Below are 14,438 nucleotides of genomic sequence, written 5' to 3'. Positions count from 1 at the left end.
TTGGGTAGTCAACCCAACATTTTATGTCAGAAAATAGTGAAAATGTTTCTCATTCAAAGGTGATGTCTTTAATGTTTTGTCAGTCCAAAACCCAAAGATATTCAGTTTACCAGGGAATCTTATCAGAGGCCTCACACAGCCTGTATTTGCTGAATAGAGTTTGAATGCACCGTAATGCATTTCAATGACACCTCCGTTATCAGCTGCTAACAGCGAACATTCAATGGTTTTCCTTCTGCCGATTTCAACATGGAATTGATGTCCTTTTTACAATGAGCATTATCCAGGGGGAAAAATGATCATTACCAGGACAAGTGGATAGGGAGTTTACGCCGTAACGATATTGGTATTGAGCGATGACCATACCTCTGGTACCAGCGGTAGATATTTGTGGAATATCTTCTTCTGACATCCCTACATATAAATAAAAGCTTATGGACAGAACATCCCTGTTACAATCAGTAATTCATCCAGTTGTATTTAATGAATTGATCTTTTGTTCCATCAAATATTAAATGGATAGATACAAAAACTACAAGCGGATATTGTTATTGTTTTAAAATTGCCATTTTATTTTGATTACAGGCATAAAACAAATCTCCAATTTATAAAGACATTTAGAATGAACTAAACCAGCAAATATTTGTGTTTCTATATGATAAATCATCAACTAAATAATTTTGGAATTTAGATATTTTCCATAATTTTAAACAATCATTTTGTTGGCAGAATTGGATCCTCTTATTTAGTTTTTCCATAAGAGAAATAATATAACGGGGCATTTTTTGGGCAAAGAACAGATTTGTCGAGGTATTTATGTCATGGCTAGCACAAGCATTGGAACATTATATAGACATGTATGCTGTTGGTCTGTGTGTGATCATGTTGAAAATGGCTGTCTCTTTGCTGGCTATTGTTGCCTCTCCTGCCCCTCTCCCCTAGTCTCAGTAATAGGTTTTTGCGCCTGGCTTTGTCCTGCTACTCATTAGGGAGTCAGAGGCGGAGGAGACGAACGCTAGGAGTGGATGCGCATCTGAGAGACCTCCCCCATCATTTAAACTGACGGCATACAGGACCACAACCACGTGACCGGCTGTTTACTGTCGCAGCAAGTGTAGTGTGCAGGATTTGCCTTCCTCCTATTTTAAAAACCTAGCTTTAATGTAGATTTCAGAATTCTCCGCTAATAATCCACTTATTTTATTTGTATCATTCTATAACCTTGTTAAGAGGGTGATTTATTCATAGCTTGTGTTCTTGTAGGTTCCTTTGTGTGCAGCATGTATGTTCTCCATGGTGTGTGTGTGTGTGTGTGTGTGTGTTCTCAGCAGGGAGTACTCTGGAAGCTGTAGTGGAGTAATGCTGCTGGTGGTAGCGTACTCTGCGCTCTGTGTGTCAGGCTCCCTGCTATTCTTAGCCCTCTTCCCTCCCTGTCCCATCCTGCAGTCTGTGGATCAGATTACCGTACTGTGTGTGCTCTTCATCTATCCCAGTTACACGACCACCACACTCTTCACCACCCCCCCCCTAACTCCTCAAACCGCTGCACGCACGCAAGAACAGCAGCCGCTCTGCTGTCAGGGCCAACATGCTCCAGCACTACAGGGAAAAGGTTGTTATTGTTGTTAGTGAGGAACCAGTGGAGTTAAAGTGCAGGAACACCAGGTTATAAATAAATACAGAGAGACATCTGCTTCTCAGAGGGACCAGCAGTGCAGCCATCGCACTTAACTCAGGATTTCTCTGACTTGACTTGCAGTATATTTAGTATTTGAAAAATTCAGACCCACATTTTTCATTACTAGTGTTCGTTATGCCCGGGCTTAAAGGGGATAATTTAGGAACTGTGTTACATATTTTTAAATCGCATAATCTGAAAAATAAATTGACCTCCGGCCCTGATGGCCACCATGCTTCAGTCATCCACTAAAACTTTCACAATATTGTGGCAACATGGCAAACAGCACGTGGTTTGAGTGACCTGGACAGAAGGATTGTATCTTAGAGCTGGACCGATTGGTCTATAAACACAGGCTCAAAGTAATGATTATTATAATTTTTCTATTTTATTCCGAGTCATTTTTCTGAATTATGCTTTTATTTGCGTGTTCTGCGAAACATCAGAACAAGATAAATATGACATGTGACAATTTTCTCAATCCCTTTGTCGTACAAAACACGATAAACCCCCCCCCCCCCAAAGATATTATATTCATCATCACTTTTTAAAGATGCAAAAGCAATCCTCACAATTCTACATTTGAAACAAATACATTTTGTGATTTATTTCTTTAGCTTATACAATTTAAGAATAGTATATCAGCAACTATTTTAGAGAATTGATGGATTGTATTTCTATTCTCGCCTCAGCATCTCAAACTACACCGTCTTTAGTGTGGCACCTTTTTCTCTGCTGTAGATATCTCATCTTTTCACAGTCATGATTTTGCACTTTGATAGTCTGTTTCATTGGAATTAAGTGGGTTAGATAACTGTTGCTATTACTGTTGCTGTAAGGGATCCAATGTCAAACTAATCTCAGTCTCTGTGAACTGTAGTAGTCATCAAGGCTCGGTTTGATCTAGACTTGAAACAGCCCAAGGTTAATGGCAGCGCTCGCAGGAGCTCATGCAGCCCTGATCTGCTCATGAAACGGCAGTGAACGAGAATGCCAAACTGGCGATTGCCCAAATACCTCTGTAATTATAGTCGCACCCTCCTCGCCTCTTCTCTGGGCCAGATTGGAGTCCTGTCAGCGTAATTTCTGGTCTGGTCCCGGCCTGTCCATACCGCTTTAATACCCCCCCCCTTACATTAGCCTCTTTACACCAACGTGCTCACTCTGGGCTGCTCAGTTCTCCCTTTCAGCCGCCTGAATGACGATGCTGCTGCATACCGGCGATTTGCTGACTAATGACGGACCTCTCACTGGCCTCAGCTCAGCTGCAGGGCTGTGATACCTGTCAACACTGTGCTATTACTTAGGATCAGCAAAGGTTGTAAAGGTATCTGAGGAAACAAAATGTTGGATTCCTCTGAGAAGTCTAGCTTTCCTATTCGTGGCAATTTATTGCTGAAAACCAGACGGACTGGATTCTATCTGGCAAGGCAACGGTTATGTGCGACTGTTAAGATCTACCCAGCTGTCTAAATGAACGCTTAATCATTTTAACAGTGTTGTAGTTTTTATCAATATTTAATACAAAAAGCTTGATTAACTTTGATTAATTGCATATTTGGTAACACAAAAAAACTGGCCTAATGGTTATCCTCATACATTTCAGTGATTCATTATTTTGGTCATTAAAGTCAGATAATGCTGAAAAAACCTTCCACAATTTCCCCGGGAAAATACAATACAAAAATCACAGGTACCTATATTTGGAAAATCCAAGTTAAACTGAGACCTCGCAGTGCATACATGTATAAATGTCAACCACAAACGGGTTACAACAACAGAAGTTTGATTCTCTGTTTAAGCCTTTTTGTCCTGATGCACTTGAGCTGTTTAAACTTGTAAGTCATGTTGCTTTCCCATAAATCCTCGATTACGCCACATAATTGTCCCATGCTAAGGTGATGTTTATGAACTTCTAGTCCGGGCTTGTTATCATAATGACTGATTTTTATTTTAAGGACTACAGTATGATGCATTCAGCCACAGTTGTCTTGTTTTTTTATTTTGTCCTGTACTTGTGTAAGGATTAATTGTACTGTCATCGCAGTTAATTGCGTCACTGTTGACTGTTTTATAGGTCTAGTGTGTTTGGTTCTCAAGGCAGAAGCTTTACAATGTAGTCCATTACTTCTGTCTTTCTGTCTTGGTTGTTATTCAAAAGCAACAAGACACACATTTCCAAGCATTTGGTCACATCTTACGTTGGTTAGCAGCACAGTTGCTAGTCTTGCATGTACTTCTGAGATTTTGAGAGCTGGTCATTTTGAGATTGTGGCTACCCTTGTCCTGTCAGTTTTGAACCTTAACATGTATACGAACCCACAGAAAAGGGAAAGCTGTACATAACGTTGAGCTGTTTCCACATTATTTTTCCAACTGATTTTGAGTGCACATTTAATTATTTAAAGGTGGGGTAGGTAATTCACTTCAGAAACACTTTTTGTTATATTTCATGGAATGCTCTTAACATCCCGATAGCAATGAATATATTAAATGCTTTGACAATAAATACATTAATAAATGTCATCTGTGGCGCTGTAAAAAGCTGGACCAATCATCTGAGCCGGCCCGGCTAAAATAACTGGATGGCCTACCTGCCTGTCAGCCTTCCATCTGTGCTCAAATTTATCTCGTGCCCTCATTGGTCATGTGCGCGTTCGTGTGTGTTGGAGGAGGGGCTCTGTAAGGAAGTCTGAGGGAATGGGCAGATTTTTTTCGGCTGCGTACTTTCAAATTCTAGCGCACTCGAGCTGGTTTCTCCATTCTTACCTTTAAGATGTAATAAATGGCAATTTTTGGCTTAAATAAATTGGGTATTATAATTATGCGGCTCTAAACCCTGACAGTAATTTGCTTAATCTTTATTGTTATTTTTACAATTTTATATAGAAGGAGAAATTAGAGGGAAAATGGCAATTGCAATTTCTCAGGCTCACAGGACAAAAACCAAATGAATACTGTGAACTGTAATGATAGTCTATGAAAACGTCAATATTCACATTTTAAGAAGCTGAAGCCAGTGGAATAAAAAACAAGTAAAGGGTTAATCAATATACTTCCATTATTCAATCAAGATGACGCTCAGCCCTGATGGGGGAAACCTGCTGAAGAAATCCCTTGAATTGGGATTTTCTTTCTAGCAGAGTGGGCAACCCCAGTAAAAACCTTGTTTTCTGTGTGAATAGCCGCAATACAGAAAATAATCATTCTAGTTTTGTATGGACTATTGTAAAGTTGTAACTGGATGCAAATTGAGTAATGGGGCTGTCCCATTCATTCTGTGGAGGCTGTTTCACAACTAATCTCTCAGGTTTCCTAATGTAGAGTTCACAGTTTGCGGTACTTTCATTGGGCTCAAAATATGCTATTTCTGTCCAATCAGTTCAGAGACTGTGTTAAAGAAAAGAGAAGCAGGGAAAGTTCATGGAAAGTACACCACAAAGAGGATCTTGTGACTGAAATTGGCGATGTTCATGTGACAAGATAACTGACACATGCCATGTCAAGTCGCCTTTTGTGTGCATGTTCGGCTGAGTGTTGCACTTCCTTCGTCACTGCAGGCGCTCATAGTGACTCTGCTGCATGTGTGACTTCACCGACACAAACCACATCAGAGAGAAGCTCGGTTACAATGATGAGTAGACCATAGTGACAGTGTTCAGAGATGTTTTCCTCTTAGAGTTTAAGAGTCCCTAAAGCTGTGATTCATGCTGCCTTGTGTGGTTATTTCCTGCATGCTTCTTTTTAGGGTCTTTCTCAAGAAGAGGAATGGAAATTTCACTAAAAATCCCTGATTACTGGTGTACTCAAAGTATATCCTTAAACACAGCTGAGTGGCCACTCCAGCTTTCTTCAGGGTTAATTGACTTTTCCTTACTTAGCTTGTTTCCACTGCTATTAGCTGAGAGTCTAGCCTGTAAACAGTCTCGGAAGAATGTAATTGTTACTGTATTTTAAACATGCCTCTTGTCCTTGCATGTGTAACTGTCACCCAGACTGCGATGTGGCAGCGAGGGAATGTTTCTCATTGCTGTGGTTTTCTGTCTCCAGGTGCATGATGAACCGACTGAGCTGTAGCTGTCGCAGCTAGTCAGGTGCCGCACCATGGCCAAACCTGGGAGCGACAGAGATGGAGCCATGGTGGATAAACAGGGGGGGAAGAAGGTATGTGAACACATGCAATAGAAACTAGCACTGATGACGCAAAGAATAATACTATTTATCATTGTTTACTGTTAGCATAGAGGGCTACACGATGCAACTGTGCTAAAGGCAAGTTTATTTATATAGCCCTTTTCAATGTGCAATTCAAAGTGCTTTAGAAAAATGAAAGACATTAAGAGCATAAAACCCATTGGAAACATTAAAAAGCAAAGATAATAAAACATGAATAACCGGTAGATGAATAAAAGTTACAGTGCCGTGTAAGATGTGAATAATTAAGTTAAAAGTAAGAAAGTCTTCAGCCTGGATTTAAAAGTAGTCAGAGTTGCAGCGGACCTGCAGGTTTCTGGTAGTTTGTTCCAGATGTAAACATATGGTTCTAAAGCATATTGACATCCTAGCAAGAGTCCTCTGTTTAGTCAGGAAATCCCTCGCAGCATACGTTTTATATCTGGTTTCGTCATTTATTTCGACTTCAATTACAACAAATAATACATATGAACTCACTATACTTTCAAATAATAATTGTGATTAACCAAACAATCACAACTCAGTTTTTTTATGATTCTAAGTATTCTTTGTGAAACATAATTTATCAGATTTACTCACTTCCCACTCGCTGTTACAGTAGATATGTGTTTAAGATGCACACATTTGGGTACTGACCGTATTTAACCTCCTACCTATTGTGATTACCTTTACCTGTTCTGCGCTCAACCAGCCTCGCATGTACATGTTGACATTGATGCTTTTATCATTATTATTTCAGATGTGATTCACCAGTAAGCGAACCATATCCCACGTCCCGTATTGTTACATGAACACAACTGAATAATCCCTTTCTTCATAAATGAGAAAGACAATATACGTCTGCTTTTATTTTTAAGGCGAAGTGTTTCTCATCTTAACCCTCCCCACTGCCAGACACTTCAGCTTTGCACAGCTGGCACTTTGCTTCTCTGAGATCAAAGAAGCACCACACTGCAGACATTTTTCCTCCTGCCAGAAATGTATTTTACTGCACCAAAGTGCTGCTCACTAAAGTACTAGTACTGAAAAAAAGAGCCTTCTCTGCAAATCAGAGTGCAAGTAACTGGAATTGTAAGACATTGTGATAAAATACAGACATTACTGGTGTAATGTTGAGGCCTGCTGCAGTGGGTGCTATCACTGGTGGCGTACGATGAACAGATTTAATACACATCTTCCATACTTGTAGTATTCTCGTAGAATCCAGCTTCGATATGAACATGAAAACCAACACTGCATCCATGAAAGAAAATGGCAGCTGCATGAGGGAGGGATCAAATTGATATTTTCCTGTTATGTGAATTTAGTTGTTATGCTTTTAAAGTTTAATTATAGCCCAGACTATGCTTTCTGTTTTTTTTTTAATTATAACCTATAATGTAGGAATTGCTTCTTTCACCATGTGTAAAGGAACGCCTTTGTGTCACACCTGTTTCTTTAAGACTTAATGGCAGCCATTAATCTAATAAGTCTATTGGTATTTAATATTTCTCAGGTTGTTCAACTTTTTGCACAAATTCTCACATTGTAACAAACCCAGTACCCCTAACAATGTAAACAGAATATAATCATCCTTCTGTGTAAACAAATTAAAACTAGTCACTCCGGATCTTTCACTCCACACTTGGCTAGTACCCAGCTTTCGTAACAGGATTTCTCTGAGTCATGGTAGCAGACCTGCTGCCTGCAGGACCCGCTGCCTGCAGGACCCAAACAATATGTTGCAGAGTCACAACACGCTGTGGTATTATCATCCGCACTTTGTCAGCATCATGTTTTAGAAAGCTTTAGTCGTAACTGAAGTGCAACCTGCATGCTGGGCTTTAACCTTTTTAATTGTTGAACTAGTTAGCACAGCTTTTCAAATGTGGCTGCCTAAGTTTATTTACTGTCATGACTGTTTTGTTTATACACACACACACTCACATAAACACACAGACAGACTTTAGTCACACACATGGCCACACCTTTGCTGTGTTTTGAAATGCCTGATTTTAATTTTTTTAATTCCCCACCTCACCTCTCTCACAGAGTAAAGACAAGTTGTCCCCTTTCACCAAAACTCCGAAGCTGGACCGGAGAGAGTTGCTGGGGAAGGAAGGGAAATCCAAATCTTCCATGAAGCGCAAGCTCTCCTTCACGGCCAGTCCGCTGCGGGCCGAGGAGCGAGACTCGGACACCGGTAAGAGCTGCTCCTCCTGCTCCTCTCTCAACAGCCATGCTGCTGGCTGGCTGCCACGTCCTCACAGCGCCCCCTGCTGGCCTGTCGTCATGTTTTCTTTAGGGATTGTCTGTAGGGTCAGGGGGCTTAAACTTCTTCTGCATCAGGGTCAAAATCTGACATGAAGTTATGAACTGTTTTGTTGAGTAACAAGATATAAACAAAGTTGTTTTAAAGAGAATGGATAAGCATCAATTCTTCTACTTGCCTTAAAGTTTTGGCTGTTCACTTTGTTGTGAGAATAGTTAAGAATCCCAACCCTTCTTTAACACAAAACTAGATTGTCTTCTAGTTCCTTTTATATAATCCTAATATTTCTCAGTCAAATCCTGATGTCTCTGTAGCCAAAAGCCCTTCATATATTTATTCTGTTTTGCAACAAACCTTCAATTGTGTCTAAAAATGAGGTAATTTATGTTGATTTAATCGCAGTGAAACCATCGTGCTGCAGTACACTTCTAGGGCACCAAATGTGTATTACCCCACCACTAAACACATATACTCTCCAACAAATGCACCATTTACTCTTGTTTGAATATGTGTGCTAAAAATGACCTATTCAACTCGTTTGGGAAACTCCTGAGACCTTTTTAAAACGACACAGGCAGGGTAGTTCTGTTAAGTGAACACCAGCAGCGTTCTCCAGTAAGACCTGGCATGGAAACGGCAGTTGCTCCATTTGAGTTCCTGGTGGCCATCGTAATGTTTTAAATACAATGCTTCACTAAATTGCTCTGCCTCACATTGGAGACATTGTTAACTGGATGTCTTAATCCTACCTATTTTACTTGTGTAAATAAACGATTCATCGTCTGTCATTTAGTTGGAAGTTTAACTCTCTGTTTACATCAGAATTAAGAGCTAAAAATAGGTTAGTGTAATCTGTAATTACAGTACTGTGTTTTACAGACCGTTTGAGGTCCGGTAGATTTCCCTTCATCTCCCCTGTAGAGCGTTTCATTGTGTGGTCCTGCGTAGGGCTGTGCAATTAATTGTATTTTAATCTCGATTACGATTTTTTTTTTTTTTGTAACGATTACAAAAACAACGTATTTCAAATAAAACGATTATTATTTTTATAAAAAAAAAAAATTTAATTATTTTTTTTATTGGTTTTTCAGTTGAATTATACTTAAAGTTCAGGGTAATCAACTGTTAAAAACATACTGTTCACATTTTTTTTTCAATAAATTGATGTTTTCAAAGTAAATGGATAATCGTTTTTAATAATCGTGATATCAATTATTGACCAAAGATAATCGTGATTATCATTTGTGGCATAATCGCACAGCCCTAGTCCTGCGTCATCCTAACAGACGAGAACCCTCAATTTAGAAAAACTGAGTTTATTTGATGTTGCGCAGGTTATTAAGCTAAACTAGCATGGAGGGTGGCTTTGCCTTCCTGCAGCCTTTCCCTCTCAGGTCCTGTGTTGAGCGGAAGAGAAAGGAAACATTTGAAGTAACGACTCCACTGACCACGTCGGATCTTCTCTCCTGTGTTGCCATGACTCATAATCTGTGCGTGGAGTGTCTGAATTTGAGTACATGTGAGAGGAGGAGGGAGAGAGAGAGAGAGAGAGAGTGAGCGTTAATGCAGTGCTTTCCCACCCTTCCACCTCCCCTCCCTTGCTCTCCCCTCCTCTCTCCCCTCCCCATCCTCTCTGCTTTGCACTGTAGATGACTCAGACCCAGGCCAGTCGAGTGAGACCTGGGGAGAGAGATTAGTGCCTCCCTGCAGGATATACGCAGGTAATCGCTGCAGCCCGATCCTCAGCCCCCTCGTCCTCGACAAGTCACGTCACTCTGCTGCTGCTGTAAAGACACACACACACATGCACGTGTGTGTGTGTTTCCGCCCTGCATCTGCCCGTGTTACAGCTCACGCATGTCTGTGTTTAGTAACGACCGAATGATGGCGATGGGGGCGGCACTTGGCTGGCTTAAGAGAATGCTTTCTTTTTTTAATTCCCCCTTTTTTCAAACCTCATGCTTGTCATCTGTTTCTCCGCGTTCTCAACAGATGCAAGCGAAAGAGGGAAAACGTGTCACTGTGACGATGAAATTGCTCTTCTTTCGGACTGTCTAACATCTTTCTTGTTTGTTTTTTTGCAGATAAAGATATACCAGACAAGAAGAAAGTGAAAAAGGAGGCTGGGGGCAAGAAGTCCCAGGCTCCCAACCTTTTGTTTGGGTATCCTCTGTCAGAGCGAAAACAGATGGCTCTCCTAATGCAGATGACTGCCAACAGTCCAGGTTTGTGTGCTGCCCTTTCACCTTACCCACATCCTCAAGATGGCTCGGAGCACATTTACTAGGGGATGAGTCATGCCGCCGGGCGCTTTTCAAGAACATGCCGTCTAATATTTCAAGGTTGTTTGAGAGTAGGGATGCAACAACTAATCGACTTAATCGATTAAAATCGATGACCAAATTAGTTGCCAACTAATTCAGTCGTCGATTCGTTGGTGACGTCATCACGTGTGTTTTACGCGCCGTTAAGCTCCAACGTTATCGGTCTTTTTATCGGTACTGGAGATATTTAAAAAATATATGTCATATGTATTATTGCGACATAAACATTATATCACAGTCTTAGTGTCGCCAACTCGTTTCTAATATGCAAAAAGACAAAAAAAATTCGTCTATGATGTATTTTCGATCTTTCCAATCCAGACGAGATCTCTCTCCCCCCCCGTCTGTGTGAGAGGGGGCGGGGCAGTTTACACACACACGCGGCTGCTACATGCAGCAACACACACACACAGCAGGGATGGCGGAGAGAACTAAGCACTCCAAGGTGTGGTTAAATGTCTCGATGTGGACAATGCTCGTTGCCAAAAGTGCAATAAGAGTTGAGCATGTAAGGGCGGTAACACGAGCCATTTGTCTAAACATCTTGCAAAAGTGCACCACATTCAGACGGAGAAATGCACCGGGTTCGACTGTCTTTCTAGTAGCTCTGTAGCCACATCCACGAGTAACGTTTCCACGTCAGCAACACACGGAGTTAACAAGATTATACAAACATGGGTTAATGATTAGAGGTCATTTAGAGTTATTTATTTTGTTAAAGTTTCAGCTATTCTGTTTACAATTCTGTCATCACGTTATTTAATACGATTTGTTAAAACACTGTTTCTTTTGATGTGAAATATTATTTATTTAGTTTAAATAAAAAGCAATGTTAGTTTTGTTCGCAATTTGTTTAGTTAATTTAATAATATATGTATTTTTGAATCAAGTATTCATCTTTATTGTCTTCATTGTTAGTTTCCACATGCCTAAAACAACCTCAAGCTAAGTCTAAAAGTTGATGGCTAAATAAGAGCGTTAGAGAAATTGTGCAAGTCAGAATAGTCGATTAATCGTTTAATTAATCGATAGATTAATCGATGATCAAATTAGTCGTTTGTTGCAGCCCTATTTGACAATAGGAAATGTTCAATTGTAAAAACTGCTGCTTTATATAAGGGACATTGTGCGGTTACCTTTGTAATATGGGTTTGTTTCTTGTTAATATGTTCTGAATAGTTGTAAGACCAATTAGTACATACATGCTGACTAAACAAGTACACACAGGTTTTTAGGTTCCAGTAAAACCAGTGTCACTGCGGTTGCTCAATCAAATGCTCATTAAAGGAACAGTTTGAAACGGTGGGAAATAAACACATAGGCTTATGATATGAATTGACTGTGAAGATTGATAACATTCACGTCTATATTCAATATGAAGCTGGAGGCAGCAGACGATTAGCGTAGCTTAGCATAGGGAACAATGGACAGAAAGCTTTTAGTCTAATAATATGCAGTTTATTCTCAGTACCCCTGACTTAATGAAAGTATTTGATACCATAATCAATGTGTGGATGTAACCGCCCAACGAAGAGCTAACAGTTGATTTTCCTTTTTAAATAAACAAATGAGAGAAAGATAGACAGCTAGACTGGCTCTGTCACAATCTACCTAACAGCAACGCACAAAAACATCTGTGAAAAATACAAAGCATGCTTTATTAAAATGATTTGATTCTGGAATATTTCTGTATTTGTTCTCTTTGGCTCGAGTTAGGCTAGATGTTTCCACTCTTTTATGCTAAGCTCACCAGCTGCTGGCTGTAGATTTAAATAAAAAATTCACATACATATTTTACTGAAATGTCTTTCTATTCAATTAATAAAAACGTACCAAATCACACCAACACATACTATAAGCACAGTCTTTCTTGTTCTCAGTGAAGCCAGTTTCTTTGTCTTGCTTGATCCAGTGACTTGCACATTAATTCAGGCGGTTATCTCAACCTGTGACAGACTTCTGCTTCGAGCATCAATTAAGTGCTTTCCTCTCTCTGCCTGTGCACAGACTCTACTCCCAGTCACCCCTCTCAAACGACCCCTGTGCAGAAGAAAGTCCCCAGCAGCGCCTCGTCTCGACAAAAGGACAAGGTCAACAAGAGGAACGAGCGAGGGGAGACTCCCCTTCACATGGCCGCCATCCGGGGAGACGCCAAGCAAGTTAAAGAGCTCATTAGCCTGGGAGCCGACGTCAACGTCAAAGACTTTGCAGGTATGATCCTTTGGGAAGTGATCATTTAACAGCTTTCATCGTAGCTGCATGGAAGCCATTAATGACATGTAGCCGACAACAGCTGAATAACAGATGCTTAGTCAAAGGTGACGTCTCATGATGAGATAATCAAAACAGACCGTGTGCATCTCCCTATCGCCTGTGCATGTTTATTTGATGTCCATATCAATTAATGTGGCCTGATCAACAAACAAAAATCTGTCGTTTTGATGTACATTTCAAATGGCTGTTTTATATTATCAGTTGATTTAATTATTTGCTGTTTTATTTCCCTCCTCAGGCTGGACTCCTCTTCATGAAGCCTGTAATCTAGGTTACTACGATGTGGCCAAGGTGTTAATATCAGCGGGAGCGGAGGCGAACACGCAGGGGCTGGACGACGACACGCCGCTCCACGATGCCTCCAGCAGCGGGCACACAGATGTAAGAGCTTCACTCAAATAATCCTAAATATAATATAGACGTTAACGGTAGTCATGTTATTATAATGATTATTATAAGAAGGTTCATCTTGAGATATGGAGTGATGTGGAATGGTCTGCAGTGACAATTCATAAAAAGCAATTATACTCTAAAGTTAAGTCAAGGAAATTAATGATTAGACAATTGAACATATTGTGAGCTGGTTTCAGGTTTAAAAAAACAAAACTTCTTGTGTATGGTTTTCTAACTTATAAAGTGTATAATATTAGAACGATTTGCTGCATCTAATGATCTATATAGGTTTTTAAAACAACGAGGGTCATACTGTATTAGAAATTAGTTGTAAATGAATTGCTATAAACGAGAGTTGTTTAAAATCCAATTTAAATCTTAAGATTGCTGCTATTTTAACTTTAAACCATCTCTGTTTTTTTACGTTTGTCTGAAGCATTGATGTACGTTTTGAGAGTTTTAATACTCCTTTATTTAATACAGATTGTGAAACTGCTGCTACGCAACGGCGGTAACGCTTTCCAGGCCAATAAGCGCGGGGAGCGCCCGGTGGACGTGGCCGACTCTCAGGAGCTGGAGCAGCTTCTGAAGGGAGAGGTGCCGCTGTCGGACGAAGAGGAAAGCTCTTCAGGTATAAAGAGAGTACTTTGGAGTTTAGCCTACCTCCCGTTTAAAGTTTATTTTAATTGTATTTATTCTACTAATTCATCCAAAAAAGAAAAAAGTATAATTCATACACACAAAGATAAACAAAATTAGTAGAAGACCTACTTTATTACTACTTGGAAAGCACCTGGTGTGTGCATGTTGTTTCATTGTTAATGATCCAGACGGCTTGGACGACAATGTGCTTAGGGCTTTACTCTGACATACATCGTCGTAAATATGGGTATAACGTTCAGTGTTTCCCCTAGGATGGAGTCATAGCAGCGGGGATAAGAACATTTGTTTTTTTTGGTACCTGGCTGGCGCCCCCTAGCAGCGGCGCATTGGGGGGGGGGGGAGACACTGACATTTAATAATAACAATGGTTGTTTAAAAATGTTTTGAACTCACGAAACACGTTTTTGGCCATAACTCACGAATATCACACAAGTTGGCTAAAATGATGAGGTGATAACATTTGAGTGTTTCTTTTTATGTACATGGTTAATGGTCTATCGAATAGTAAGCAAATTCTAGTTTATTTTAGTCCCATTCTTCATCGCTATGTTTATTTCTCTTTTAAACTAAGAGTAACTTCCTTGTATGTTTAAACCCTTACTTTTCTATAAACGCTGATTCTGATTGTATTTTCCGTGTAGTACTTCTTGCCACCAAGGGA

The 14,438-nt window shown here is 40.1% G+C and overlaps 1 protein-coding gene across 3 annotated transcripts in view; it reads left to right on the top strand.

Moving 5' to 3' along the window:
• Positions 1–14,438, top strand: part of ankrd12 (ankyrin repeat domain 12) — a 33,130-nt gene that overhangs the window by 8,784 nt on the left and 9,908 nt on the right. For all 3 annotated transcript variants that reach the window (XM_034153053.1, XM_034153051.1, XM_034153052.1), the window contains exons 2-7: positions 5,729–5,842; positions 7,904–8,054; positions 10,208–10,348; positions 12,455–12,658; positions 12,960–13,102; positions 13,598–13,745. In XM_034153053.1, coding sequence (XP_034008944.1) covers positions 5,783–5,842; positions 7,904–8,054; positions 10,208–10,348; positions 12,455–12,658; positions 12,960–13,102; positions 13,598–13,745 — 847 coding nt within the window. In that variant the 5' untranslated portion in view covers positions 5,729–5,782. The remainder of the gene's footprint in view (positions 1–5,728; positions 5,843–7,903; positions 8,055–10,207; positions 10,349–12,454; positions 12,659–12,959; positions 13,103–13,597; positions 13,746–14,438) is intronic.

Source organism: Trematomus bernacchii, unplaced genomic scaffold (genome assembly GCF_902827165.1).
Source record: "Trematomus bernacchii unplaced genomic scaffold, fTreBer1.1, whole genome shotgun sequence".
In the NCBI taxonomy this organism is placed as follows: domain Eukaryota; kingdom Metazoa; phylum Chordata; class Actinopteri; order Perciformes; family Nototheniidae; genus Trematomus; species Trematomus bernacchii.
This window is presented reverse-complemented; position numbering and strand designations above follow the sequence as displayed.